We start from the raw sequence: 26,654 nt of genomic DNA on the forward strand, positions 1-26,654 counted from the left end.
TCCTTGATTCTTCCCTTCTCCCTTCCCAGAGGAGTGTCACCTTCCTTATATCTGGGAATTAAAAGCAAACACCACCACCACCCCCCCCACAGCTTTTGAATGCTCAAGTGACTCTGAGAAATGAGTGCTGCGCTCTCAGTTCCCGTGGAACATAAATCCTCACCTGGGGAAAAACACCGAGCTAAACTTCCCCGAGAAACGTGTCTCTGGACCCAGCTCGCTGCCTCGGCCCTGCTGGCTCTCAGCTTCTGCTCCGAAACCTTGGCCCGCTCGCACCGCGCCCCTTCCTTCTCGCAGGACTTCTTGTCCTGCCAACCCTTTCCAGCCTGGTGTTATTTGTGAATTTAATTAATGTTGTGGCTGCTCCCTCTTTGAGGTCATCCACTGAGGCGTTAGTTAGGGTGCTGATCCCGTCTCTCCCCTCGCTTACCTGAACGCGGGTCAGCGCTGAGCATCGTGTACGGTCCATCTGACCCAGCAGCGTTACTCGCTGGTGCCGTTTGAATTAATTCTGGGAGCGAGACGGTTTAGTGCTGGAATCGTCGCTGGCTGTCGGGTGAGCACTTCTGTGTTGGTGTCACCTTGTATCGAGGAGCAGCGTTGCCGTTCCCAGGGGCTGGGGAAACTGAGGCATGGAGAAGAGCACTCAGGTCCTGGCCTGGGCTCCTTGAGGAGAAGTGACATTTCCTGATGCTCAAATCAGGGCCATCACCAGCAAAATGGGCTACATTCTGTTCTCTAAATCTTTCTGTAGTTTCCTCTGCTTTTTTTCCCTTTTATACTCTTAATATAGTTCTGCGTCACCTTCCTTATATCAGAGAGCAAGCAGAAGATAGTATACAGCGGGAAGGGGAATAAATATTAATGTTTGCAAACGCCCCAAGGGAGGTGTAATCCGAATAGACGTGCGGTTTTTGGTGCGGAGGTCTGCTGCCAGCCAGGCTGGGCAAGGCGAATGGCAGCTGCTGGGGCAGCATCGCTTTGACGCCCGCCGCCCCCCCTGTTATCTTAACCAAAACTCTTCTTTTAAAGACAAAACAGGGCTTTGCTTTTCTTAGGTAAAGCAGCCCTATGCAGAGCAGCTTCCAGCCGAAATGGAAGAGGTCTCAAAAGTTTCTCCCGAGCCCTGGCCACGTCTTTGCTGAGAGATTTACTCCGTGGACCACATCCGCTCCCAGTTCTGAGCCAGGAGCATCAGTTGCCATGGCAACTTCTTTGGGAAAGTCATATGGGGAAAGTGCTGTTGTATTTTTAGCTTTGGCTAATGAAATTTAACAGCTGGAAATAAAGGTGAGGGCTGGCCAGGGTGCCACGCGTTCAGGGACCGCTCTTTGGGACCAGCTCTTCGGCGGAGCCATTGGGAAGAGCTGGTGGGGCTGCGTTGGGGGAGGATGCTCAGCCCCGTGCTGCGCAGGGCAGCCCCCGCGAGTACATCGGAGGGGAAGGGAAGGGGTCACTATAGGGAAAAGCTGATAAGAAGGTGGTGTTACGTGGCAAGATAAAGAGGAGGCACCGACTGAGGTCAGAGCTGCTTCGTGTACAGGGTGTTCAACCTATAAATAGCTCTTCAAATACACCTCTGCACAAGTGGTATTTATAGAGCGATGAGTGAAAAAAGCTCTGTTTGGGGTCAGGAGTTGATGCGTGAAGGATGTTTGTGGCTTGGTCAAAAGTTCAGGTTTCTGAGAGGTGTGGAACAGAGCTGGACCCCAAACGTGTGGGGTTTTCTCCTCCGATCGGGGCTCAAAGGTTGCGGTGCTGTTAAACACGCCTTCTGAAACCAGTGTGCCTGGAGAGGATGCTCGCCAGACCTTGGCATTCAGGTATCCCACAGTGGAGCCCCTGTACAGGCGTCATTTATTCATGTAACTTGGATCCGTCTAAGTCGCGTGTAAACTTTTCTGAAGGTAGACTCTTATTTTATTTTCTACAATAACTTTCTCGGCTCCCTGCAATATTTTTAGTTCTTTCGTCTTCAGCTGTCAAAAGTTTATTTTAAAATTAATTGATTTCGATGTAATATTTACTGCACTTTAGCTTTCAGCACAGCGTATGAAAATAGATTTCACTACAGCTGGCGGCGTCTAATGGGATTCGTTCCTACTCCAAAGGCTCTTTGCATTATGTACCGATACTTCCAGCCGAGCTTGCTTTGAGCAGCCTCACCGTCTTCTCGTACCACCGAGCTTACAGCAGCTTGGGCTGGCGGCGGTGAAGCGTTTAAGTTTAAAGAAGGCAGCGGTTGATGCATACCTGAGCCCAAAGTGTCGATATTGCAGATCTGGCCCAATATTAATTGGAATTAATAGGATCTTCCCTTTTTTGCGTCAGCGGGCTCTTTGGCTGGATTAAAAATTGATCGTATCTCATTAAGATAACCACAGTTGTGGTGCAGATGGAGCCGTGGGTCACGGAGGTGCCCCGGCACATCACCAGGGTATTACGCGCGGCGGAGAGCGGCACACGGAAATTGGAGCAGACTTCGCTGGTGTTGTCAAGGGAGGTGGCGAACTTTGATGGGAGGCGATTTAGAAAGCAGCCTTTGAATTGTAAAGCTTTAAATAACCTGTTAGCAAAGACGTCACCGAAACCCTTTCCTGGTGGGTTATGATGCTCCCGGTTTTTTCCCAGGAGGAGCGAGGACCATCTTTCGCGTGGCCGCGCTGCAGGGGCCGGTGCCTCCCTCGCCCCTGGGAGCAGAGGGAGAGGCAGCCCATGTCCTGGGAGCCCACGGCAGGACCGAGGATGTTTGCTCATCCGAGGCTTAATGCCTCAACTACCCAGGGCTGGATAGACTTTTTCCTGATAGAAGATAGAGTATTTTTTAATTAGTTGGGGTTTTTTCCCCCCAAAACCTGAGTTTTCCCTCCCACATCTCCAATGAAATCCTTTCCCATGAAGATTAAACTCCTCTAAGGAAAGTTGCAGCGGGCCCCAACATGCTGGTTTTTCATGTATCCTCATTCCCAAAAGAGGTATGATAAAGCCTCCTGAGTTTTCCTCTCCACAGCATGGGGCAAAGAGCGTTTAAACCAAAATTAAGAAACCGGCGCCTTTTTCTCTCCCCACCTCCAACCGAACCCTTTCAAGTAAACAGGCTCCCAGCCAGCTGAAACGTCCCGCTTTCTCTGTTTGGCATTCGGAAGAGCCAGCTCTGGGGAGTTTGGTGGTGGGGCGTCACGTTGAGAGGTCAGTGGGGAGCGGGGAAGGTGCAGAGCCGTCGAGGCGGCGGGTGCCGGCGGGTCCTGCCCCGGCGGAGAGCGGGTGGTAGAGGCGGGAGAGGGATGCGCCAGGTTTAAAAAGCAAAACAGAGTCAGATGTCAGACGCTGGGCCAGGCTGAGGAAGAATGATGCAGGCGATTCCTTTGATGCCGTCAGCATTTTTATTGATCTGAGGCTGTACGTCGGTTCTAAATTAGAGAAGAGCTATGAAGAGGAGGGAGAGATGGAAATTGCCCGGGTATGGTTTCAAAGATGTACATCCGCGTTTATCGGAGAAGGGAGAACCGTGCGCATCCAGGCTTTGGCTGCCGAGCTCCGGACCCGCAGGGGAGGCAACCGGCGCCCAGCTCTGCCTGTTCTCGTAGTTTCGTTGTAGAAAGAACAGATTTTGCTCTGCCCGTGTGACATGAAGTGGTTCTGCCTCACGCCGTTACCGAGGGGCTCGGGGAAGGGCTGCTGGGGAAGGCTCTGGGGCGGGGGTTCGGTGTGCAGCCCCAAGTAGGGAGGTTTTGCTGTAAATCGGGATGGTTCACCCGCAGCGGTCCAGGGCAGACACTGCAGAAAGAAATGGAGATCAATGCGTAATGAATAAATCATTTTGCACGGGATTTGTAGCCCAGAAAATAGGCAGTCTGAGCGCGGGTGCGGTTGTATCTGCGTGTGTACAGAGGTACGCATGCGTGAGGGCACACACACGTGCGTGTGTGTGAACGCATCATGATTACGCTGCCTTGAAATGATCAAATATACAGCATTCACATTAGAAAAGGCAATACGTGCTGCTTCTGTGTCTCGAGTTCAGATGCGTTGACCATGCTTTGTCCATCTGACCCAGTCTCTTCGCAGCAGCGTTACTCGCTGGTGCCGTTTGAATTAATTCTGGGAGCGAGACGGTTTAGTGCTGAAATAGTCACTGGCGGTCGGGTGAGCACTTTTGTGTTGAGGTCTCCTTGTATTGAGGAGCAGCGTCGCTGTTGCCAGGGGCTGGGGAAACTGAGGCACGGAGAAGAGCGCTCAGGTCCCGGCCTGGGCTCCTTGAGAAGAAGTGACTTTTTCGGAGGCTCAGTCCGTGGGAGTCCCTCCACCGTAATAACTCTCCTCTTCTTCCTTCTCCTTCACAGAAATCCGTGAAGCTTTCCGGGTGCTGGACAGGGATGGGAATGGCTTTATATCCAAGCAGGAGCTGGGCATGGCGATGCGTTCCTTGGGATACATGCCCAGTGAGGTGGAGCTGGCGATTATCATGCAACGCCTTGACATGGATGGTAAGTCCTCACTGCTGTTCTTCTCTGTTGCTGGTGGAGAGGGGCTTTCCCAGTGCATTGCGGCCCATGTTTTTTAGCTCAAATAATTTGCGGTCACCAAGGAAGGTCTGGAGAGGAAGGTGCTTGTGTTGCCATTCACCACAGCAAGGAGAGGACAGCAATGTGCCCTTGTGGCCAAGAAGGCCAATGGCATCCTGGGGGACATCAAGAAGAGTGTGGCCAGCAGGTGGAGGGAGGTCATCCTCCCCTTCTGCTCTGCCCTGGGGAGGCCATATCTGGAGCACTGTGTCCAGTTCTGGGCTCCCCAGTTCAAGAGAGACAGGGAACTGCTGGAGAGAGTCCAGCGTAGGGCAACAAAGATGATGGAGGGATTGGAGCATCTCTCTTATGAGGAAAGGCTGAGGGATTTGGGTCTCTTCAGTCTGGAAAAAAGACGACTGAGGGGGGATCTTATCAACACTTACAAATACTGAAAGGGTGGGTGTCAGGAGCGTGGGGCCAGGCTCTTTTCAGTGGTGCCCAGTGACAGGACAAGAGGTAACGGGCACAAACTTGACCATGGGAAGTTCCACCTAACCATGAGGAGGAACTTCTTTGCTGTGAGGGTGTCAGAGCCCTGGCACAGGCTGCCCAGAGAGGTGGTGGAGTCTCCATCTCTGGAGACATTCCAACCCCGCCTGGAGGCGTTCCTGTGCCACCTGCTCTGGGTGACCCTGCTCTGGCAGGGGGTTGGACTAGATGATCTGTGATTCTGTGACTGTAAACCATCAACCTCCCGTAGATAAACCTGCCCCTCAGGCGACCCACGCAAGGGATAGCTCTTATTTGCCCAGCTGGCCCAGCGGGGAGAAGACAGTCCATCTCTTGCAACCTTTCTCTGCAAAGTTGCTAACAGTCTTTCACAAGGCCATTTTACCTTTCTCTTTGCGTTCCTGGGCAGCATCTGGTCCAGTGGCACTTACTGGGAGATGACCTGAGCGCCCGACCAAGCAGAGTCCCCCAGTCCTGTGGCCTCACCGCTCCTTGCGAGTAAAAGATGCTGTGGATGGGAGCTGTGCTGTGTCGTAATGAAGTGTTGATGGTTTTTGAAGGAGAAGTTTAGAAGGGTGGAATAATTTTGAGCAAAGTCCTGCTGTGAGAGCTCGTCAAACGATTACTAAGAGGTAATAAAAGAAACAGAACCCACCATTAACGGGAAGAGAGAAATGCAGCATCAGGATGCTGGAGCCGGGGGGGACTTTTTAACTGCTCCAAAGCTACAATCAGAGCTGATCACAATGAGCGGGCTGCCTTTAAAATGTCCTTGGTCGGAGCAAGAAGGGAGACTTTCCTGATGCCTGAAAAGTGCAGGGAAGCTGGGATGTGGATCCAAACTTCTCCCTCCCTTCTGCAGGCAGGGGTGGAAACGCTGTGCAAAGTATAGATGAACGGACGCCAAAGCAGAGCGCTGGATGCAGCCCTGCTCTGATGGGGGATGCTTGGCAAGCCGACGCGACGCCAGCATCCTCGGGGAGACTGCCGAGAGCAGAGCCCGTGGGAGATGGTGGAGGCAGGAATGAAGCTCTCCTGCCTCCTGGGAGACATCCGAGCGGAACGCCCCCATGAGCTGCACGGTACAGCGATATTCATCAGGCCAGGGGAAGCGGCGAAGAGGCTCTCAGCCTGCTCGAGGGTGTCCAGCATCTCCCCTAGAGCAGGGAGACAAAGTAATGCAAAACCTGGCGGATAGAGAAGATCAGTTGTTGAAATGATCTCATTCCTAAAAGAAAAGGGAAAAAAAACCCAACAAAAAAAACCCAAACCAATCCATCGTTTTTAAAAGCATTTTCTCCAAAAATTATTGTTTGCACCTTGTTATGGCCTTTCCTAGCAGACCAGGTGATTTCTCTTTAGGTTTTGCAAAGGCCAGACTCAGCATGGTGCCAATTCATGGGGTCTTTTACCGAAACTCTGCGCTTCTTTGGAAAAAGAGTGCTGTGGACTTGGCTCCCAGTTCTGATTCATCTCCAGTTATTCCCTGACTCTCGGTCTCGCAGACTTGAGACTTTGGCACTCTTCCGTATACACTCCTAGTGTGCAGGGACCTGTAACCGGAGAGGTGGAGTTAAACTGTGGAGTAATGGGCTGCAGATGGAAGGTGTTAAATTCCCGTTTGAGACCTTTCAGAAAGCTCGGTGTGTTTTCTGCGGAGATGGGAGGCGATTCTCCAGCTCTTCCAGCTCAACGGTTCCAACAGCTCCAAAGATACAGTCGGTTGCGCTGGGTGTTTTTGTTGCTCTTAGGTCTCAGCTGCCCGTTGTTGCGGTATTTTGAGCAGAGGGTTTGGGGGCCGGACGCAAATCTGTGCTATGTGAAGGTCAAATGGGCCATACATTAAAAAAAGACAGGGTAATGGGAAATTCCTTAGGCACTGAGCATATAGGGGGGTGTTATGTGAAAGATTTACCTTGCCTGCAAATTGAATTAATGCTATACGGCTTGAATTAATATTATATGGCTTATGGCTACTTTTCCTCCAATGGATTGTCCTCATTTTTTTTTTTCTGGGATTTAACTTGAAATACGTAGCGAGAACCAGCAATAGCTTCCTCTCCCCCTGCGCGTGAGCATCATTCGGTAGCAGGGCTTGAACCCAGCGAGCTCCCGGGGATGTCAGTTGTGCCCTGCGCTCCCGGGGACAGCCATACCCTCCTTCCTGTATGTCCTGGTGAGGGGTCCTGAATTTTTCCAAGGCTTTTGGCTCAGCATCAGGTGGGTGGGAAGCTCGGCTGGATGAAAAGTCACGTTCAAGGAGGAGTCCCCCGTGGTCAGGAAAGCCGGGAGGGAGGCGGTAATCCTCCTGCGCGTCCCCAGGCACCTGACGTGAATTACGATGTGACGGCAGGTAGCGTAGCCAGACGTCCGCTTCTCCACACAAGGCTGCTGCCAGTGTCTGCTAATAATGAGGTAATACAATTGGCAGTGGTTTATATTTAATCTGAACCAGCCTGAACAGACCTAGTGCAAACAGATGGTTTTCATCAGGAATTACCTTGGGAGTGCATTCGCATTGCAGGATGGTAGAGTTGGTGGATCTGCCATGACTTATTTAACTGATGGGCTTCAAATCATGAGCAACCGGAGCCGGTCTGAATTTGGTTTTCACTGCAAACCCTGTTTTCTGTAGGGATACAGAGGGAGGCTCAGCCCTGTCTAGGTCAGGCTGAGGAGACATGCGAGCGGTGGGAGCAGGATGGCCGGGTTGGACAAAACATGTTTTAAGAGGAGCATATGCAACGTATGCTGGAGTGGTTTTGTGGCTGAGCATAAACTGATGTGACAAGAGCATTTCACACCTGTATGTCACCTTCTGCCACCAAGGATCTCACCAAGCTCAGTAAATGACACAGGGATCAACTTCCAGAGGCACCCCAGGACAGTGGCTTTGGGGCTGAGCACACAGTGAGCCTCCGAGTCAGAGCAGAAATGAAGGTGCATTTCATAATTCATTGCGTTCGAAGGCAAAATGGAGCTAGTTAGAAAATGCTGCATGAACTTAAGTGAAAACAGCAATTGCGCTGCTTGGATTTTTCCCAGGAACCCTTCATGGGTGTGATATTGCTCCATGGCTCTTGAGTGCTACCATCAGGCTTCCTTTGTAGGGGAGATGCCATCAGCCTTCCTTTGTAGGGGAGATGCCATCAACCCTGGCATTGACAGCATGGAAGTGAGTGCAATGAGCGGGGTTTGCCCACAGAGAATGTCATGGGGTGATGCTGAGGATGCTCAAGAGCTTCCAAACGAGCTTCCAAGAGCTTCCAAAGAGAGAGGTTTGGGTTACTTATCTGCTGGGCATCTGTGCCAGGGCATGGCAAAGCTGGGGAAGAGAGAGAGAAGTAGGGCTGGGGAAGAGGGAGAGAAGTTTAGCCAAGAAATGGGAAGACAGGACTCCAGGATGGGTTAGGGCTCATAAATGGAACAAGGTATGTTTTCCCGTGCACAGGCAAGTGCAAACTCAGAGCAAATCCTGTATTAAGAAGCACCAAAACCAGCTTCCCATCCCCAGAGACGTCTGCCACGTATTCCCAAGAGCTTGAGCGCAGACTTGCACATCGACTTGGCCTTTTTTACCCCAACAGCTGAGGCGAGTTTGGGCCACTGGGGCAGGCGATGTTTCATTCCCATGCTGTGACAGGGGGTCAGTGCTGGGAGCTGGTGGTGGCACATGGGAAGCCCTGAGCCTTGGCCATGCCTTGTCCTGAGGACACGCCGCAGCCCTGTAGAAGACCGTGCTCCCAGCTACATGTGCCCGCTCAGCACGGCTTTGCCGAATGCAGGGATTCCCAGTGAATATCTCATTCTTGCCCGTCCTCGCTGGAGGAAGGCAAGCATCAGAGGCTGGAGTATCCACTGCATTTCCTACAAACGCCTTCTCCGCCTTTTCTTCCAAGTGCCTTTGCCGTTCTGCAAGGCGTGCTTCCCCCAGGTGAAGAGGAACCCAGCTGCCGCAGGGGGAAATATTCTAGTTGGCATAAAAAACCTGAATTAGGGAGAAAAAAAAAGAGAATATACTTGGAATATATCCAGGTCTCAAGAGAAATCTTATAAATCCTCAGAAACACCCTGTCGTGAACTACCGTGAGATGCTATGGCGTTGCTGTAATGGGGGAGATGAAAGTAGCCGAACAGAACACACGGCAAAGGGGTTTTCTGTGCAAAAAATGCCTCTTTTGGGGAAGGGAGGCGAGGAGTGGTGGTTCCATCCCTCAGAGCGTGAGATTCGCATTAGGCCAAAGCTTTTTGCTTACATCTTGATAGCAGCGGTGCGTTGACTGTATGCCAGGAGAAGGTTGTTCAGTATCGCTGGGCATCTATCCAGGGCGCTGTGCCTTATAGGGACATATTGTTTGCTTTCGGTCTGGGAATAGAGGTCGAATTTTACCTTAGTTTATACCCTTGATCTGCTTTATCCTTCACCGTAATTAGGTATTGCACGAACGTAAACATTGCAGGCTGTGAGAGGTGCATACATTTCTGTCTGCAATCTGGAGAATGACCTGAAATGTTCTGCCAGTATGTGGAAAGTAAAATATTTTATGTATTTATGTGCTGGAAACTGGAAATTATTTGTAAATCCTTCCAATTGGCAGTAATGCTAATAAAAATGCAGAGAAATGGCACATTAAATGTGTTGCCTTATCTGGGATGCCTACTCTTTAAGCAGACTTTCGCAATAAAATAGATGAATGTGTGACTTAAGTGTCAAACTGTTTCGTTACAACATAAGCCACTTTTATCTGAGGAATAAAATAAGCACTCGGTGTACTAATTAGAGGAGCAGCTGGTTTTCAGTACCCTGGAAAAATAACTTCAGGCTAACACAAGAAGGGAAAAAAAACAACAACCAAGCCCAGTGTGTCAAATTGTTTATTATAGTACAAATAGGAAATACTTTGATCAAGCAAAAGAGGAGCTGGTTTCATCAGCCTACAAGCGAGCTACCTGTTACCTTTTATCACGTTATGTGAGGCATCAGCAGGAGTAGCGAAAATACAGCCATGACATCCTTCTGAGCGCTAAAAAACAGGGGGAAGAAATCCCAATTTAACATTCTGCATGTTCCTGAGGTGTTTTGCGATGACTCTTTGTGGAGGAGGGAATTGAAGGCGGGGGGTGGGGGGAAACTCCAGTGACTCTGGCAAAACAGATTTTGAAGATACGCTGCTCTCCCAGGTGGCTCCTCTGCGGCGGATCTGGCTTTGGGCAGCCCCGTGGTTGCAGCGAGGTTCTGCGGGTTTATTGGTTTCTTCTCCTTTGCATGTAGAAGTTGTGCTGCTCAGGTGTTGCCCCGTCCAGCGAGGCATATGCACGCTTGCTGTGATCCCCTTTGGAAAGGGAATAAATGACAGTGACATAACTGCATGGCATCAAGGGATGGTGTCGGTACACTGTCTCATAGAATCACAGAATGTGTTGGGTTGGAAGGGACCTCTAAAGGCCGTCTAGTCCAACCCCCCTGCAGTCATCAGGGACATCTTCAACCAGATCAGGTTGCTCAGAGCCTCATCAAGCCTGGCCTTGAATGTCTCCAGGGATGGGGCCTCCACCACCTCTCTGGGCAACCTGGGCCAGTGTCTCACCACCCTCAGTGTAAAGAACTTCTTCCTCATGTCTAATCTAAACCTGCCCTGCTCTAGTTTAAACCATTGCCCATCGTCCTATGGCTCCATGCCCTTGCAAACAGTCCCTCCCCAGCTTTCCTGTAGGCCCCCTTTAGGGACTGGAAGTGGCTCGAAGGTCTCCCCGGAGCCTTCTCTTCTCCAGGCTGAACCCCCCCAGCTCTCTCAGCCTGTCCTCACAGCAGAGGGGCTCCAGCCCTCGGATCATGTTCGTGGCCCTCCTCTGGCCCTGCTCCAACAGCTCCATGTCCTTCTTGTGCTGAGGGCTCCAGAGCTGGACACAGAGCTCCAGGTGGGGTTTCACCAGAGAGGAGGAGAGGGGGAGAATCACCTCTCTGGGTCTGCTGAGAGGTGATCCATGGACCAATGTATCCTTCTCTCCAGAAGATCACCTTGCACTGCCCTGTGTGGGACAATGGTGACATGCACAAGCTGAAAGCATTTTATCTCTTCCTTCTGTCTCTCCCTCTCCTCTTCTTCAGTTTTTGGTTTTGGGTTTTTTTTTTTTCCCCCCACTTAACAGCCCTGGATAATTTCTTGTGTTTCAGCTTTTCATCATGAAACCGTGTAAAATAGCCCGGGCTGCTGGAGGCAGACCAGAAACAGTTTCCGTGTTTAAAATGCAGAGTTGATAGGAAAAGTGTGGACAGGTTGTTGCAGACTTTGGGTTTCTCCTCTGTACTCAAAGTCCTCTGATTTTCACATGTGAGAGATGATCTAGCAGCATTGCAGCGTGGTTGTCCTTTAAAGTGTGTTGCTGAGCTGAGAAACTTGGTCGGTGAGATGGGTTTGATGAGACTCGTCTTTATTTATAAAGGCCACTTTCTTCGTGTCTGCTCTGATTTGTAAAATGGGGATTATCATATTATGTGTTCTTGCTGCAAAGAATGAAGAGTAATTATTGGTACTGGTGAAGCTAGTAGGATTTGCAGCTTGGTGCTGGGAAGAGGTTCATAAGTAATATTGGATTCTGCCTTCCATGGATGGCTGAGTGCAGCCGTGCTGAGGAGACGGGACAAGAGGAGACACTGAATTGCATTTCCCTCCCTGAAACCTGTCCCCCTCTGTGCTCCAGCGGGGCAGAGTCCTCTGCAAAACACAGCGTACCATCCGTGATCTGTCTCACGCAGCCATGCCCTGTAATTTCACAGAATCCCAGAATGGGTCGGGTTGGAAGGGGCCTTAAAGATCATCTAGTTCCAACCCTCCCTGCCCTGGGCAGGGACACCTCCCACTAGAATTTCTTCGCATCTTTGTTTAATTTTATTTATTCCTTAAAACGCGGTATTCCTGGTATTATGATTTTTGGTTTCACAGAATGCGTATGCCACATGGAATGCACGTATTCCCCTGTTTTAATGAGCCTGTGGCTTGCCGGTCATCGCAAAGTTGTGCCGAGCTGTCTTGATAGCAGCCGCGATGCAGACAGAGCCCTCCTGCTATTTCCGGGGCCTGGGGGGCAAAATTAATTAAAGTCCTGGGTAGTCGGGACGTGATTTTGCTCCTCTCGAGCCATTTGACAAGGGGATCAACTGGTTACAACTGGCACGATGTGGGAGTTCTGCCAAGACCTGCAAAATGAGCCCTTGTGGTCTTGCGTGCCAGGGTGAGGGTCTCGGGGGGCGTGGGGCGGAGGTGACACGGGGCGGAGGTGACACGGGGTGGAGGTGACACGGGGCGGAGGGGACATGGGATGGAGGGGACAGAGGGCAGAGGGGACACAGGATGGAGGGGACATGGGGCGAAAGGGACACGGGATGGAGGGGACACGGGATGGAGGGGACACGGGATGGAGGGGACAGAGGGCAGAGGGGACACGGGATGGAGGACACATGGGGCGGAAGGGACACGGGGCAGAAGGGACGTGGGGTGGAGGGGACGCGGGGTGGAGGGGACACGGGATAGAGGGGACACGGGACATAAGGGACACGGGGCATAAGGGACGCAGGGTGGAGGGGACAGGGGATGGAGGGGACATGGGGTGGAGGGGACGCGGGATGGAGGGGACGCGGGGTGGAGGGGACAGAGGGCAGAGGGGACACGGGGCATAAGGGACGCGGGGTGGAGGGGACAGGGGGTGGAGGGGACGCAGGATAGAGGGGGCATGGGGTGGAGGGGACACGGGGTAGAGGGGACATGGGGCAGAGGGGATGTGGGGTGGAGGGGACAGCGGGGTCTTGGGCGACCGTGCTGGAGGCACGCCACGCTTGGCAGCCTCTGCAGTGCCTTTCCCTGCAGGACGGCGGCTCACAGAGCCGGTAATTGGGGCGTCCTGTGGCTTCCCAGGGCCGGCGTGAAGCTGGCACGCCGCATGGCAGGTGTCTGATGGATAAGGGTTTTTTTTTTAACTGCAGTCGCTGTTTTTGTTGGAGTTTTCTTCAAGCCAAGCGCTAACGGCATCCTGCTTGTTTTAGTGCTGGTGGTGGAGCACGGGACACATCCCACCTGGCGCCGCAGAGGCAGAGCCCCCGCTCCTCTTCAATCACTGTCTCCTGGACAGGCTCCCCCTGGGCAAATGTGGGGAGTTAATAGATTATTTTTTTTTTTTAATGGGGAAGCAAACAAGTCCTCTGACGCCATTTCCTCTTCCTTGCAAGACGAGCCAACGGACTGTCAAAATGAGTAACTCTCAAGGTCCTTTTCTCGGTGTCATGATGGATGCACCTCCGGCTCTGTCTTTCTGGGCTCCGTTTGAGGCTTTCAGACCCCATGGAAATTTCCTCCTCCAGGAACATGTGTCTGTACAATTTGCTAATCTTTTATGTGTAGTTGTCATTGAACCAGAGCAGCCAGCTCCTCACAGCCGCTCCTAAAACCGCGGGACTTTGAGGTGCCCTTAAGGGACAGAGCGGGCTCCAGCGGAGATGTTTCGCCCCTTCCTTCGAGCTGAAGGCTCAAAATGCAGTCATTAAAGCTGTGGGGTGTATGGCAGAGCTGACAAACGGTAAAAGAGCGGCTGAGGGATATATCCCTACTGTTCCAAAGGAGCCTTATACGACACTGGAATTTTTACATGCGTGCACTGTAGTTTTTACATGTATGTCTATGTGTGGCACTGGGACAGGTTGCCCAGAGAAGCTGTGGCTGCCCCAGCCCTGGAGGGGTTCAAGGCCAGGTTGGACGGGGCTTGGGGCAACCTGGGCTGGTGGGAGGTGTCCCTGCCCAGGGCAGGGGGTGGCACTGGGTGATCTTTAAGGTCCCTTCCCACCCAAACCGTTTGTGATTCTGATTCTAAGCCTTGTTAGGGAATATCAGAGACCCCCTGCAGATGGCTCTGGGACAGAACCTCCCAAGGGAATGCAAGCAGGGCTCTTGGGCAACAGGAGATGCTCATTGTCTTCTGTCTCCGTCGTGGGGACTGGTTGCATGCCCCGTGCTTGTGGATCGCAGTGTAGGCAGGCAGGAGGGGGGTGGGCATCGAGCACCCAGCTCTGCTGGCAGCATCCTTACTGATAACGTTTGGGAAGGTGATACTTCCTGCCTCAGTTTCCCCACTGCAAAATGCCTGCATTGGCACAGTAGTGAAGCTTTATCTGCTCTTTTCAGCCGGTTTCATGGATGTCTATAATTGAAACTGCGTTCAAAGTCAAGATTTTTATGGAAGACTTTCCCCAGTTCTGCTTGAAGTTATGGATTGAGGCTGTAATTAGACAGAAAGTCTCTGGGTCGTGCCGGGGAAAGGGCCAGGCTTGCGATCAGGCTCTTCTCCTCTGACCTGAAAATCTCGGAAACCGAAAAACTTGTCTGGGAAATAATCCTGCGGCTGGAGCTTTGCTGTGCACATCCTCGGCGCCATTTCAAGGCACGGCAGCACCAGCCTTCACCAGACTGTATTATTAGTGCACAGGTTACTTTATGGGCACAAACAATGACACAGAGCAGGACACGGAGTCACTGCAGCTTGCTATTAAGAGAATAAAAATAAACAGGAGTGTTGCGCGCGCCTGGGACCCAAGCTGCAAAAGACTAGCTCATTAACTTTAAATACATCACCTAGCTGCACTCTGGAGGTCAAATTTGAGAAGGGGAAAAAAAAAAAAAAAAAAAAAAAGTGCGAATACTTATCAGTCTACGCACAGCAGATCCTCATCTCCGTTTAAATGTGTGCATCATTTCAGTGCCGTGGCAAGAAACTTTTAAGGAGGAGAGAGAACCCGATAGTCCTGAGACTGGCCAGGGAAAAAAGCTTATTTAGGACACAGACAGGCCAGGTGATGCAGGCTCCCAGTTTGAGGCACAAGGCTCCGAAAGCCTTTATGGTTGGACTCGATGATCGGAAAGGTCCCTTCCGAGCGAGGAGATTCTGTGATTCTACGATTCTAACCGGGTGTAAGTCTCTGTTCTGCCCTTGGGTGTAGGCGATGCAGTCCATGCACGTTTTCCCCCTCTCTTTTTCTTTCCCTCCCCTGCTCTGTCTCTCTCCAGCCCAATGAATATTTAATTACATCCTCCAAGAGAGCCGCTCTGACGGGAGACTTTTGGCCAGGCGGCGGTGGGCTGAAGGCTGAGGGTGGGGGCTCTCCTGCGGGATGGAGGGTGAGACGGGTTCGCGCTGCTGCTCCTCTGAGCCTTTAATTATCTCTTCAAAGCAGAAGGGCTCCGAGAAAGGTGGCAGGAGAGTTTGCGAGGGCACAGGCTGCTGCCACCTGCGAGGTGGGGATTTGCCATCCCGGCTCAGCCCGGTCCCTCTCTCCTCTGCCGGCTGCCCCGTGGTTTGGGGTGGCGGGGTGGGGGGGTGTGTGTGTCTTCTGCTGCACCCTCCCTGCCTGGCACATCCAGCCTGGGCAAACCACTGCTGCCGGTAGATCCTGTGGGATCAGGACAAACGTACCGGGAGGAAGGCAGGAGGGGGCTCAGGCCAGACGGGTGTAACATGGTTTGGTGTGAGAGTTGGTATTTCACGCTGTGGTTGTTCCTCTCAGGTGAGTGCAGGGCTCGGCCTGCCCTCGAACGCTTCATTTTTCATAGAATCATAGAACACTTCCAGGGATGGAGCAGCCACAGCCTCCCTGGGCAACCTGGGCCGGTGCCTTACCACCCTCACAGCAAAGGATCTCTTCCTGATATCCAACCTAAATCTCCCCTCCTTCAGTTTGAGGCCGTTACCCCTTGTCCCATCATTACGCTCCCTGATAAACGTCCTCCAGCAAGTACAACCTTCCCTTTTCCTTTTCATTAAAGTCCCGGGGGCTGAGGGAAGATGAACTCCTTGGACTGGAGCTGAAAGCCCACCCCGCTGAGAGAGGGGACTGTGGTTTTCTGTGCTCAGCTCCGATGCACCAGTGGAGCACAGCACTTCCAGCAAGAGCGAACGGCAGCGCCTTGAAACCTCTTTGGCCCGGGGATTGTGGAAGCACAACCCCAATATGAAGGAATTGGGGTTGAAGACAAGTAACTTAGGAGACTAAACCCCCCTTCAAAAGTGCTGGAGGCTCCTTTGGCTCCCCCCGACATCCACATCCAACCCAGGGCTTGCTCCCTGGGAGCGCAGTGGTAGTTTTAAAGGCTCCTCTACGTGTATTGAGTCATTACCGCTTTTCCTTTTTCCACATCCCATTGCTGTATTTAGAAGAGTTAATGGCCGTTTTTCAGAGGTGCGGACACCCCTTCCCTGGGGTTGTCATGTCCAAAGGAAATTTCCTTGAGCTGCAGTGTCTGGGAGAGCTGGAAAAGAGCTTGGTTTCCCACCTCCGCGCTGCTCGTAGCTGCTGCTCCAAAGCCTTCGGTGAAAGGTGGATGTTGGACGTGCTGCCGGGCGCCACGACTGCCTGCTGTAGCTCTGTGGAGCTCCGCGGTGGTGGCCAAGCTGAGCTCACGGCACAGCAAACAGGGATGCTGGGGGTCTGCAAACTGAAATCATCCCCAAGGTCTTTCTGCACCCAGTGAGTGAACAGTGTGTGTTGTGACTTGGGCAGGTCCAGGACCCCTTGCTGGCTGTGCGTGGTCTTTGAGCACTAAAAAAGTTCCCAGAGGACCCAAAGATGCCTTCGGCATCCTATTTCTGCAACGGAGCAATTAGCCAGGATCACACGATTGTTCCCGGGCCTGTTGACAGTGCATCTAGTTGCTGTTCCTTCTTATTATCACATTTGCCTGGTTTTTGTCAGAACTGAGGCAGTGTCTTGCAGGGAGCAAAACCTTTGTGGGTATCTGGAAGCACTTAGCGCCCAGCCGATGCTAACAGACTAGTAATGATAAGCAGATCTGATTTGTCTCTGATGATGTGGCCAGCGATGATCTGAGTCATAGTTTTAGTCATGCGAGGTTCAGCCACATGATTGCTAACCCCCTTCCGACTCTTTGACATTAATGCCAGGATTAAGAGGAAACATTATGGGGAAGCAAAACGTTAGGGCATAACTCCAAGTAAGTAGATAAATGTTTTAGGGGGTTAAAAACCAGGGGTTAAGCTCAGCTCTGGTGTTTTGTAAGATCACCCACACAAGCAGTGACCATCCTTTGGCTGATGAGCGGTAACTCGGGGGTGGGGGTGGCATCTGGATGGCATCCTGCCCGGAACCCCTCTGCTCCTCACCCACCTTGCCACCTGACAGTCTCCCCCTGCCCCAGCTGACCCACACCGCCATGCCTCCGGGTTTCCCTGCCCGCCTGGTTTGTAAATAAGTCATTGCCATGTGTCAGTGCCTTCACCTATCGGGGACTTCAGCATGGCTTGGGTTCATAAACCCTGTCTGCATTTGGAACTGGTGGGAGCAGGGAGAGGAGACCTACTGTCACCGTCACTGGACCGTGTAAATCAACACTTATCAACGCTTATAAATACTTAGAGGGTGGGTGTCAGGAGGATGAGGCCAGGCTCTTTTCAGTGGTGCCCAGGGACAGGACAAGGGGCAATGGGCACAAACTTGAGCATAGGAAGTTCCACCTAACCATGAGGAGGAACTTCTTTCCTTTGAGGGTGGCAGAGTCCTGGCACAGGCTGCCCAGAGAGGTGGTGGAGTCTCTGTCTCTGGAGACATTCCAAACCCACCTGGACGTGTTCCTGTGCCACCTGTTCTGGGTGACCCTGCTCTGGCAGGGGGGTTGGACTAGATGATCTCCAGAGGTCCCTTCCAACCCTATGATTCTATGATTCTATGATTCTATGACAGGTGGCACAGCCCGCTCCATCCTCGCCGTAGCTTTTCGCCTGCTTGCGCCCCGTCCCTCCTTAGGAGGTTGGTTTCCTTCAGGGTGATGAGTTCTTGCTCAAGTAGCTCATGTGAACTTGGAGGCAGAAGGTGGGGGGAGGATGTGAACACAGCACGCGTTATAAATTGGCCGGGGGTGGGGGGGGGGATGGAGAGGGACTGGGGCTGTGTGTTCGCTGCTGTCGGCAGTGTTGTTCGGGGCTTGCTGGATGGCTCGTGGAAAGGAGCAAGGGAAGGTGAGAGCAGCGTAGACAGCACACGTGCTCCAGCCTGGCACTTTCCTCCCTTTTTCCCATCCCTGAAACCCAGCTAAAAGTTCATTTCTGAATAAGCTGCACGTCACTCGCTCTGAATATCAACCATTCCCAGGCGAGGAGCACATCTGTAGGGACAGCAAAGCCAAACATGGGGACGTGCGCGGTGCTTGATTTGCCTCCAATGCAGATTCTCAAACAGATGCTTGACGTGTGCATCGCACATCAGCTTGTAGTGCGCCATGTACGTGACTATAGCTCGGAGGAGGAGGAGGAGGAAGAAGTCATCTTTGGCTGTACCCAACGCAAATTTCAAGCTGATTGCTCCCAGGAACTGATGGGTGGCCTGAGCACTCATGGACCCTATGGGTGATGTGGGTATTGGGCACCGCCTGGTTGTGCCGTGGCTGTAGAGAGCGACCCTGAGCATCTTCACCTTATGGCCATGCAGACCTGCGCTGGGGGCGTCTGGGAGCTGATGTGCTGTTTTTTATAATATTTCTCTCCTGGCTGTTGAATACTGTAAAAGGAATTTTCAGCCAAAATTGTGAGTTCTCTTCCTTGCTGTTATGATGCTGCAGTCTCCTGGGATCCTGGTGGCAGGAAGGTTTGTTTTCTGCAGCTTAAAACAAATGTTAAAGGGATATTTCTGCCAGGCAAAATGTTTTGGGGTCTGGTTTCCTTGCTAGTTAACAGTTTTAATTGAAAAAGCAGTCAATAAGGATATAATGCTTTTTGTAATGGCATCGTTCTTCTGAGGTTGTGGAAAATGCTATAATTAAGCTGATAATTAAACCCCATGAAGTTAGTTATGATCCCTGGCAAAGTCATGAGCAAGGGTTTGCCCAAAGTCTTGTTCTGAGTCAGACACAGAGCCCAGGAGTCCTGGCACCCGCTTTCTCATGAGTCATGTGTAGGACTAAGTCCTGCCTCTCCTCCGTGGATGAAATGACATTGTAGAAAACGCAAATTGAATAACTCAATATTTTGGGGTCGCGTATGGATAGACTAAATATATGCACGGGCAGGTACTAGAATCTCTTTAAAATGCAAATGGTTTTCTTGCTAATCTGGCTAATTTCTTTAGCCCGATTTGCATCGTAGTGTATGGTTTTGTTACTGCCTTTCCCTTGAAGTGATGTACTGCAATGTAAATCACTCCGGATCCACTGTCACCTTGCATTACCTTCCCCAACGTGATCCAACGTGCTGTGACTGATACAATCCGACTTGATGCCATAAAGTGATGCCTCCCGTGGGGAAGCAGAAGGAACACATTTTCTCGTAGCCCATGAATGTTTTACAGAATGGCTTCCCAAGCGATGGGGTGCCCACCCCTTTCCTTTTCTGCTTTACAAGCTGTCCCAGAAATGAGCTCCATCCTGCAAAGCCCTTGAGCGTGTGCCGAGCCCTGAAGGTGTGAGCGACTTTAGCAGTTGGACGGGGTCCTCCTGCACGTTACGGGATCGAAGCTATTACGAATCCCTGCTGGGTTTCCTCTCAGAGCCCCTCTCGCTGGCGCACCCTTAGGATATTCACTCTTGTCTTCAAGAAATTGCGGGCAGAGCCAAGTGAATGGAGATCACTACTCTGGCAAACGAGCATTTCGACTCCGCTTATTTTCACGTTGTGTCTCTGGGAAGATAAGGACGTGGAGCGATTTCAATCAGTGGTGCATATGCTCAGATCAAGCGGATGAAATGTAATAAAAAGGAGAGGTGGCAGCAGCACGCAGCGCACATGGCAAAGCTGTCACGCAGGGCAGCTGCAGGTACTGCAGTCAATAGTGACGTTTTAATAGCAGCCCTTGCATTGACCTGCTTTAGTCTGATGGTTTTGGACACTTCTTACACCTAACAATTTAGCGACAGCAACTACATGGAGAGGGGGATGCAGTCAGTTCCAGCTGAATTTGAATGCAAAACAACCAAAAAGTCTTAGAGTTGCTGATTCTGTTTCCAGACTTGAAGGAGTCTGATATATCTAATATATGAAGGAGTCTAATATATCCACCCCTATCAATTGGCCTAATAATACGTAGGAGGATATGTCTATAGACTGGCAGACAAAGGAGAGTCATATAGACATTGAACTACCCTGTTCAGAGAAGCTGGTATTTTTTAGATCCTTCAACAGGCATGAATTTCCCTTTTTTTTCTTTTTTTTTTTCTTTTTTTTTTTGCCATTTTCATTAAGCATCGCAGAAGTTCTCAGAGGGGAAAGTAATATTTGATGCGAAGCTCAGATATACTTCAAACAGCCACATGCCTCATTTACAAAACATACAATGTACTGGAGGGCTTGGGACTGCATCGGCTCAGTTCATTAACGGCGGGAGCAGCCTCCTCTTCCTGCTAATGGCACTGAAGCTGCGTCTCCACCGCCTGCTCTGCATGCTGAGCGCACAGGGCTTTTAAGAGATGGATGCTGATGGAAAGCTGAAATGAAATGCCTTGTGGGTTCGCAATAATCTCTCTCTTCCCTCTGCGTCTGCTCCCTTCCTCTGGAGGAGGGGGTTGGCCCCGTAAAAGCTTTGTAGCGACCTGGCTGTTTGGCGGGTCTGTAGAAGGGAAGAGCCCCGGCCGTGCTGATGGCTGCTCTCCTCCTGCCAAAATTGGTTTTCTTGAGAAGCGACTTGCCTACAAACTTTCTGGGGCTGGGGAATGACCTATTTATCTCTATTTGTGCATCGCCTGGCCCCTGTCTTTCAGGTGTGGGCGCACCACAACATGGGCCATTCATTGAGATGACAAATTTGCATCTGTAGGTACCACGGAGTTGATGTAGGAGGTGCCGTAGTGCACGTGTGGGTCCAGGGCAGCGTGTTGGACATTGGCGCTAAGTGGTACTTCAGCGAAAACATCATTGATCTTTTCCTTTCATTTCAGGGGATGGCCAGGTTGATTTTGATGAATTCATGACTATTCTGGGACCTAAGCTGGTATCATCGGAAGGCAGAGATGGCTTTCTGGGAAATACAATAGACAGCATATTCTGGCAGGTAAGTGACCATTTATTTAAATGCAACTTTAGCCAACTCTCGTTAGCTTCCAGAATTGATCTGTTGAGGAGCACAAGATGTTTTGCTAAGCGTGAATGCTTGTGTAAAGGCTATTTGGGTCCCTCTCGCTGTGTGCTGCGTAAGACAATCCCGCGTCGCCGGAGGGACCTGCTCTCAGCTGAGCCCTGTGCGGGAGGAAGGGAAAGCGCTTACTGTGGATGAACTTCAGTTGAACACCAAAAAAGTGCCCAGTTATTGGCGCGACATGTTTGGGAGTGGTTTCGAATGCATTTTTTTTTGGAAGAGAAAAACATTTTTCTCCATAAGCCTTTTGAGTTAGGAACCTTGAACCTGGCCGGCTGCTCTCAGAAATGTGCCACCTTTCCATGTCCCTGGGCTGTGGCGGAGGGATGCTCCATGCAGGTCATGTCTGGTCGGCGCTTCTGCGGTTAATTCAGTTCCAAGGCTGAGGGTAACGTTATTGTGCCAGTGCAAGTCTTACCTGTGGTGCTGCCCTGGGGGGGGGTTTGGTCCTGCCGGTTCCAGGCCTGGGAGCGGGGGCAGGTTCTGGCAGCGGGAGCTGCCTCACATCTGTCCTGCAGCGTGATTTTAAACGGTGTTAGACCTTCCTGGAAAAGCAAGGGCAGGCCAGGCTGTTATGGTGGGGATTAAAAACCTCCCAAAACACAGCGCCGCGCGTTCCTTGCCAATGGATTAAATGTGTGGCTTCCTGTGAGATTACTGCTCATTTCATTGATCATCCAACAGCCTTTGCTCGCTAATAAACTTTGGCTGTTACCGAGTTTATGTGAACCAAAAGAGTCAAACCTGGATAGAAGCATTTCTGTCTTCTTTTACTGCCCTCCAGCACTGTCCAGACTGAATTGGGTGGAGTTTTGTAAAAGTCCTTTAAAAGTCTTTTAAAAACTTGTTCCTGGCCCCCCTGGCATGTGCTAGAAATAACTCTGGAAATCCTGGTCTGGATTCTGGTATTCGGTTGTCAAAGCGTCGAGTTTGGCGTCGGTGGGGGCGCGGTGGTTTGTCATGTATCTGGGGGGACGCGAGAGCCGAACTCACGCCATGAAGGGCAGGACCGTGAGAGTCACGGGTGTTTGGTTGCCCCCGTCGCACCTCGCAAGCCTCGTCCCAGCACGTGGGCGACGGGGAGGGAGGAAACACCGAGTCCCACCGAGCCATCGGCGCCTCCTAGACCCCCTGGCGAGACTGGCCTCACCGCAGCCATTCGAGAAGTGAAAATACCCATTGGGAAAATCAAGTTCAGGAGCTGAGCTCTTTGATGGGGAAGCAGAGAGGTCTGGAGCCCTCCCTAAAATTCAGCTCACAGGTTAACCCGCGGCCAGTTAGCGACCCTTCGGCCCATGTAAAAGCCTGCAGTGGCTTTGCTCGGAGGAAGGGGGGACGTGTGCTCTGGTTGTAGAGCAGCAGGACCCCTGGGTTCAGCTTTGGCCTTGCTCTTTCATGCAGCAGGGACCATGGCCCTTCTGCCCCCGCGAGGCTGCGGTGGGACGAGTCAAAAGAGTGCAGAGACTTCAGGTAACCAGCCCCACAGTGGGAAGGGATGGCCCTGGGGCTTGTCTGCAGGCAGCGAAGCTTTGACTGAATTGCACAAGTGCTCCAGGGCCTCGGGAAAAAAAAAGTTTATGGTCTTTCCCTTGTAAGGGTAAAAATACACCTCTTTACATAGCACTTTCTTGGATTTCAAAGCCCTTGAAGAGAAGGCTTCATCTCACATTTCTTTTCTCCTGGGGTAGAAGAGCTCATGAAGAATACAGTAATTTTGCTGCTTATTCCTAAAGAAGGATAAAACCACCTAGGGAAGTGCCATTCAGGGGACAGGCTCCCTCTGCCCGTTCCTACCTACTTTACCCACGCCGTCTGCAGGGCCATAAGTCACCTCGTCTTTAAGCGAAGCATTTATGCATCTGCATTATCTCCTGCAGGATTAGATCTGATTTGAAACAAAGCCCTTTTCAGAATCGGGGCCTGGCTGTGTTTCCCATATCCCCCTGGTGTCGATTTTCACATTTACTGGAAAGGAATGGCCGGGAGAGGAGGGGGATGAGTTTGGGTTCCTGATATAGCGCTTCCCCTGGGCAGCCATTCCCATTTCAAGGAGGGGATGGTGCCCACAAGCTTGGGGTTGTGAGTGGTGCCAGGTGACAAGGGCAGCAAGGGCGGGACAAGAAGGGACAACTCTGCTTTGGTGGCCAGGCAAGGCTACTGAGAACCCTCGCCCCAAATCTGCAGGCAGCAAAAGGCATCTTGAAGAGGCTCTTCTATCAGTCCCAGGGGGAGAGAAAATCTGTGTTGGCATCCAGAAAGTGCCTTCCCCTCTTCCATCCAAACAGCTTCCCTCCAACTGTCACAATTTTGGCTCTTGGGGTATTTTTGCCGAGGGTCCAGCTTTCTATACTGTGGCGCTTCCGTGCAGACTCCGTTCCAAGCGCGCCTTAATAACGCCTTAAATAATGCAATGACAGAGTTAAATAATAAACAGCAGCAGAAGGAGAGAGGGATTCAAAGGAACAGGCAAGGGCCTGGAGATGCGTTTGCAGACGAAGCTGGGAGTGAGTTGGTGGGATACAGGAAGGCGGTTCCAGATGGCAGAAGCTGCAGAGAGGGGAAGGATCTTACAGCGACAGCAGTGGGGCTGCAGGAGACGGGGAGGGGGTAGAAACGGTGGAAGAACAGGGAGGAGAGAGAGGGATCACGCATGGAAGAGGCAGGCTTGAAATAATAGGGAAAGGGTGCATCCCTCCTATCATATGTGTTGCCCAAAGAGCGAAGGCCAGCCCCGGAGAAGCAGGATTGGGTCAAGACCTGAGTGTTGGCAGGTGTTGGAGAGATGGAGGGTCTCTTGGATGTATTTTTCTTCCTTGATTTCCCATGTGGGCTTTAAATTAAATCGTATCGGTGTGTGTTCGAGGTGGCTGACTCTTGCTTTCTCAGGTAGCGGCGATCAGTTCTGCTCCAGTTAGAATGGCTCTCTGCGGTCCCTCAGATGGGTCAGGAAGTATTTAAGGGGCAGGAAAAATCATCCTAGCAAATACTATTTCGGGCCGAGTCAATATAGACCAATGATATCAGGAGAGCTGAGAAAACGTGGACTCTCCTCCGTCTCAGAAAGGCCCTTTCCGGAGCGAGATGCAGCACACACCAAGCACTGTTTTGCGGAGAACATCCCCAGGTGCCTCCTGCTCTGTTTCAAAACGGTTTTCTCATCCTCATTCCAAATGCGTGCAAATGGCAGTGACATGTACCCCTGCGCAGACATCTTTAACGGTCTTAAATTGTTAAATTTAAACTGTCTTAAATCTTCAACTGTCTGGTGAGCCCCTGGCCCAGGTTGCCCAGAGAAGCTGCGGCTGCCCCATCCCTGGAGGGGTTCAAGGCCAGGTTGGATGGGGCTTGGAGCAACCTGGGCTGGTGGGAGGTGTCTCTGCCCAGGGCAGGGGGTGGCACTGGGTGACTTTTAAGGTCCCTTCCAAGTCTAACCATTCTATGATTCCATGATAAATATTTTTTCTTACGTACACAGCTGCTTAGTAACCATTAGCCCATCCTCAGGGTGCAGGATCACGGTCAGGAGGAGTTTGAAGACTGGAAGCACCCAATGAAGCCCTGTTCTCCCTGGTTTGGGGCAGACCTGCCACGGCAAGCTTGCAGCAGCAATGCAAACATCCCCTTTGGCTGCTGCCACAGAGTCTGCATTATTCAAAGCAAAAAGTAAAGAAAAAAAAGAGCATAGATGAGATTTTGGGAGTAGCTATTGAGCTCTGTTTTGGAAGCCAGTGGCAGGAGGTGAGCCTGACCCTGCGCAGGGGTGTTGGACCTCCCATGGTCTCTCTCAGGGTGTCTGCCCCCTTCCCTCTCCATCTTTTTCCCTCTGTAGTTTTTAAAAAGCCACCACCCGTTGCTGGCCTTCCTCTGCCCACCTTCTCTGAGCGGCTCCTGCTGGTGCTCACTCACATTTACTGTCCTGAAGCTGGTTTTCTTCGGTGTGTCCGGCCGTGGTTTTGTCAGGAATGCGGTAGCCGTCGTGCGGTCAGAGAGATGCTGTTTGATCAATTTTCAGGCGTGACAATTTGTTTTTCCAGAGCTCGGGGAATACGAGTCTGGTTCCAGTTAGGCTCTGAGGGCTGTGTTCTGTGCAGGCGAGTGTTGAGGCAATTCCAGTGCATGGCCATCCGCCTCTGTAAAGCGATTTCGATCAAGAGCATTACAGAACAGACAAACGTCGCTAGCGGTAAATATTAGCTCCTTTTTTTGGCAAACAGACTCCAAATCTGTCCACTGTGCCCTGCCATTCTGAGCCAGAGAGAGGGATGAAAAGAGAGGGGAGAAACCGGGATTTCATATTCATTTACAATTTCTGCCCAGATTGTTTCTGAGTGCAAAGACCTTCAGGCACAAGTGTTAAATAGTTTGCACAGGGCGTAGTGTGGTGGATTTCCAGTCCCTGGGGGTAAGCAACGGGAACAGAAGTGGTAATCATCTTGGATTCTAGGCTTTTAACTGAAATAAACCTCTCTGTCTTGGCTAAAATGCTTTTTGAAGTCAGAACGTGTTTGAATGGTTAAACAACAGGGCTGCATCCCCGTCAGATGCAGGATAAATTCTGTAGCCGGCAGCGCTGATGAGATTATTTTGAAAAGTCAATACTTTGGTTGGTGATCATTTGAGAGGCAAAACGCTGCCTGCTCTTCCCCCCCCCCCCCCACCCCGGCCTCTCTTTACTGTATGCACGTGGAAGCTGCAGGGAACATCATTTCAGCCAGCGCTAATGCATTGCCTGTGCAAAGATAGCTGGAAGCTTTGTCTTGCGTGAGGGGACGGCACTGTATCATCGGCTCAGACACGGTGCCCATTCGTCGCATTAGATGTCGCCTGGTATAATTCACTGGTGGTCAGGGGGCGGCTGGTTGGTTTGGGATAAATACGGCGGCTGTTTTGCTGGAGCTGGGAGACCAGAATACCAACGCGGTGTTCCAGGCTGGGGAGATGCTGCTCAGAGATCTCATTTTTCCACCGTAGAGATGTCTCCGCAGTTTTGGCGGAGGGGACAGCCAGAGGACTGGGCGGGGGCAGGTCCTGTGAACGGAGCAGCTCAGCAACTGCTTGTTTTTCCTGGGCTTGGGAAAACCCTTTTTGTCTCTCCAGGCTTCCGCGTACCTTTGCTCAGGAGGAGGAATACATTGGGTTTGGTGGTCTTTGGTGGATGAGTAGGTAGTGGATGATCCCAAAGCTAGATCCCGCAGCAAGGAAGGAGGGAACGCCAGGGACAGGCCAGAGACAGCAAGAAAGCCCTGTGCTCCTGAGCCACCAAGCTCAGCAGTGGGCACCAAAGGGCATTTCGTTCCGTGGAGGCAGGAAAAAAAAAAAGACCAAGGGCCACATCCAGCTGTGCAGTACTGCATCTGGCGCGGGCTGGGGAGGGGGCACAGGGAGGCAAAGGGGGGCTCGGAGCCAGCTTGCGAACACGCGTGGGAGAGCGGAGGGACAGGGTTGGGATGGGACACAGCGGTTCCGTCCTCCTGGCACGGCTGCTGATGCTTTAATGATTTGCTGGGCAAAACTGCCCA

At 51.6% G+C, this 26,654-nt stretch overlaps 1 protein-coding gene across 2 annotated transcripts in view; it reads left to right on the top strand.

The window, feature by feature from the left end:
- CALN1 (calneuron 1) overlaps nt 1-26,654 on the top strand; it is a 119,000-nt gene that overhangs the window by 36,714 nt on the left and 55,632 nt on the right. For both annotated transcript variants that reach the window (XM_054209231.1, XM_054209232.1), the window contains exons 2-3: nt 4,344-4,487; nt 20,939-21,051. In XM_054209231.1, the coding sequence (XP_054065206.1) occupies nt 4,344-4,487; nt 20,939-21,051 (257 nt within the window). The remainder of the gene's footprint in view (nt 1-4,343; nt 4,488-20,938; nt 21,052-26,654) is intronic.

The sequence above is a fragment of the Rissa tridactyla genome, chromosome 7 (assembly GCF_028500815.1).
Source record: "Rissa tridactyla isolate bRisTri1 chromosome 7, bRisTri1.patW.cur.20221130, whole genome shotgun sequence".
NCBI lineage: Eukaryota > Metazoa > Chordata > Aves > Charadriiformes > Laridae > Rissa > Rissa tridactyla.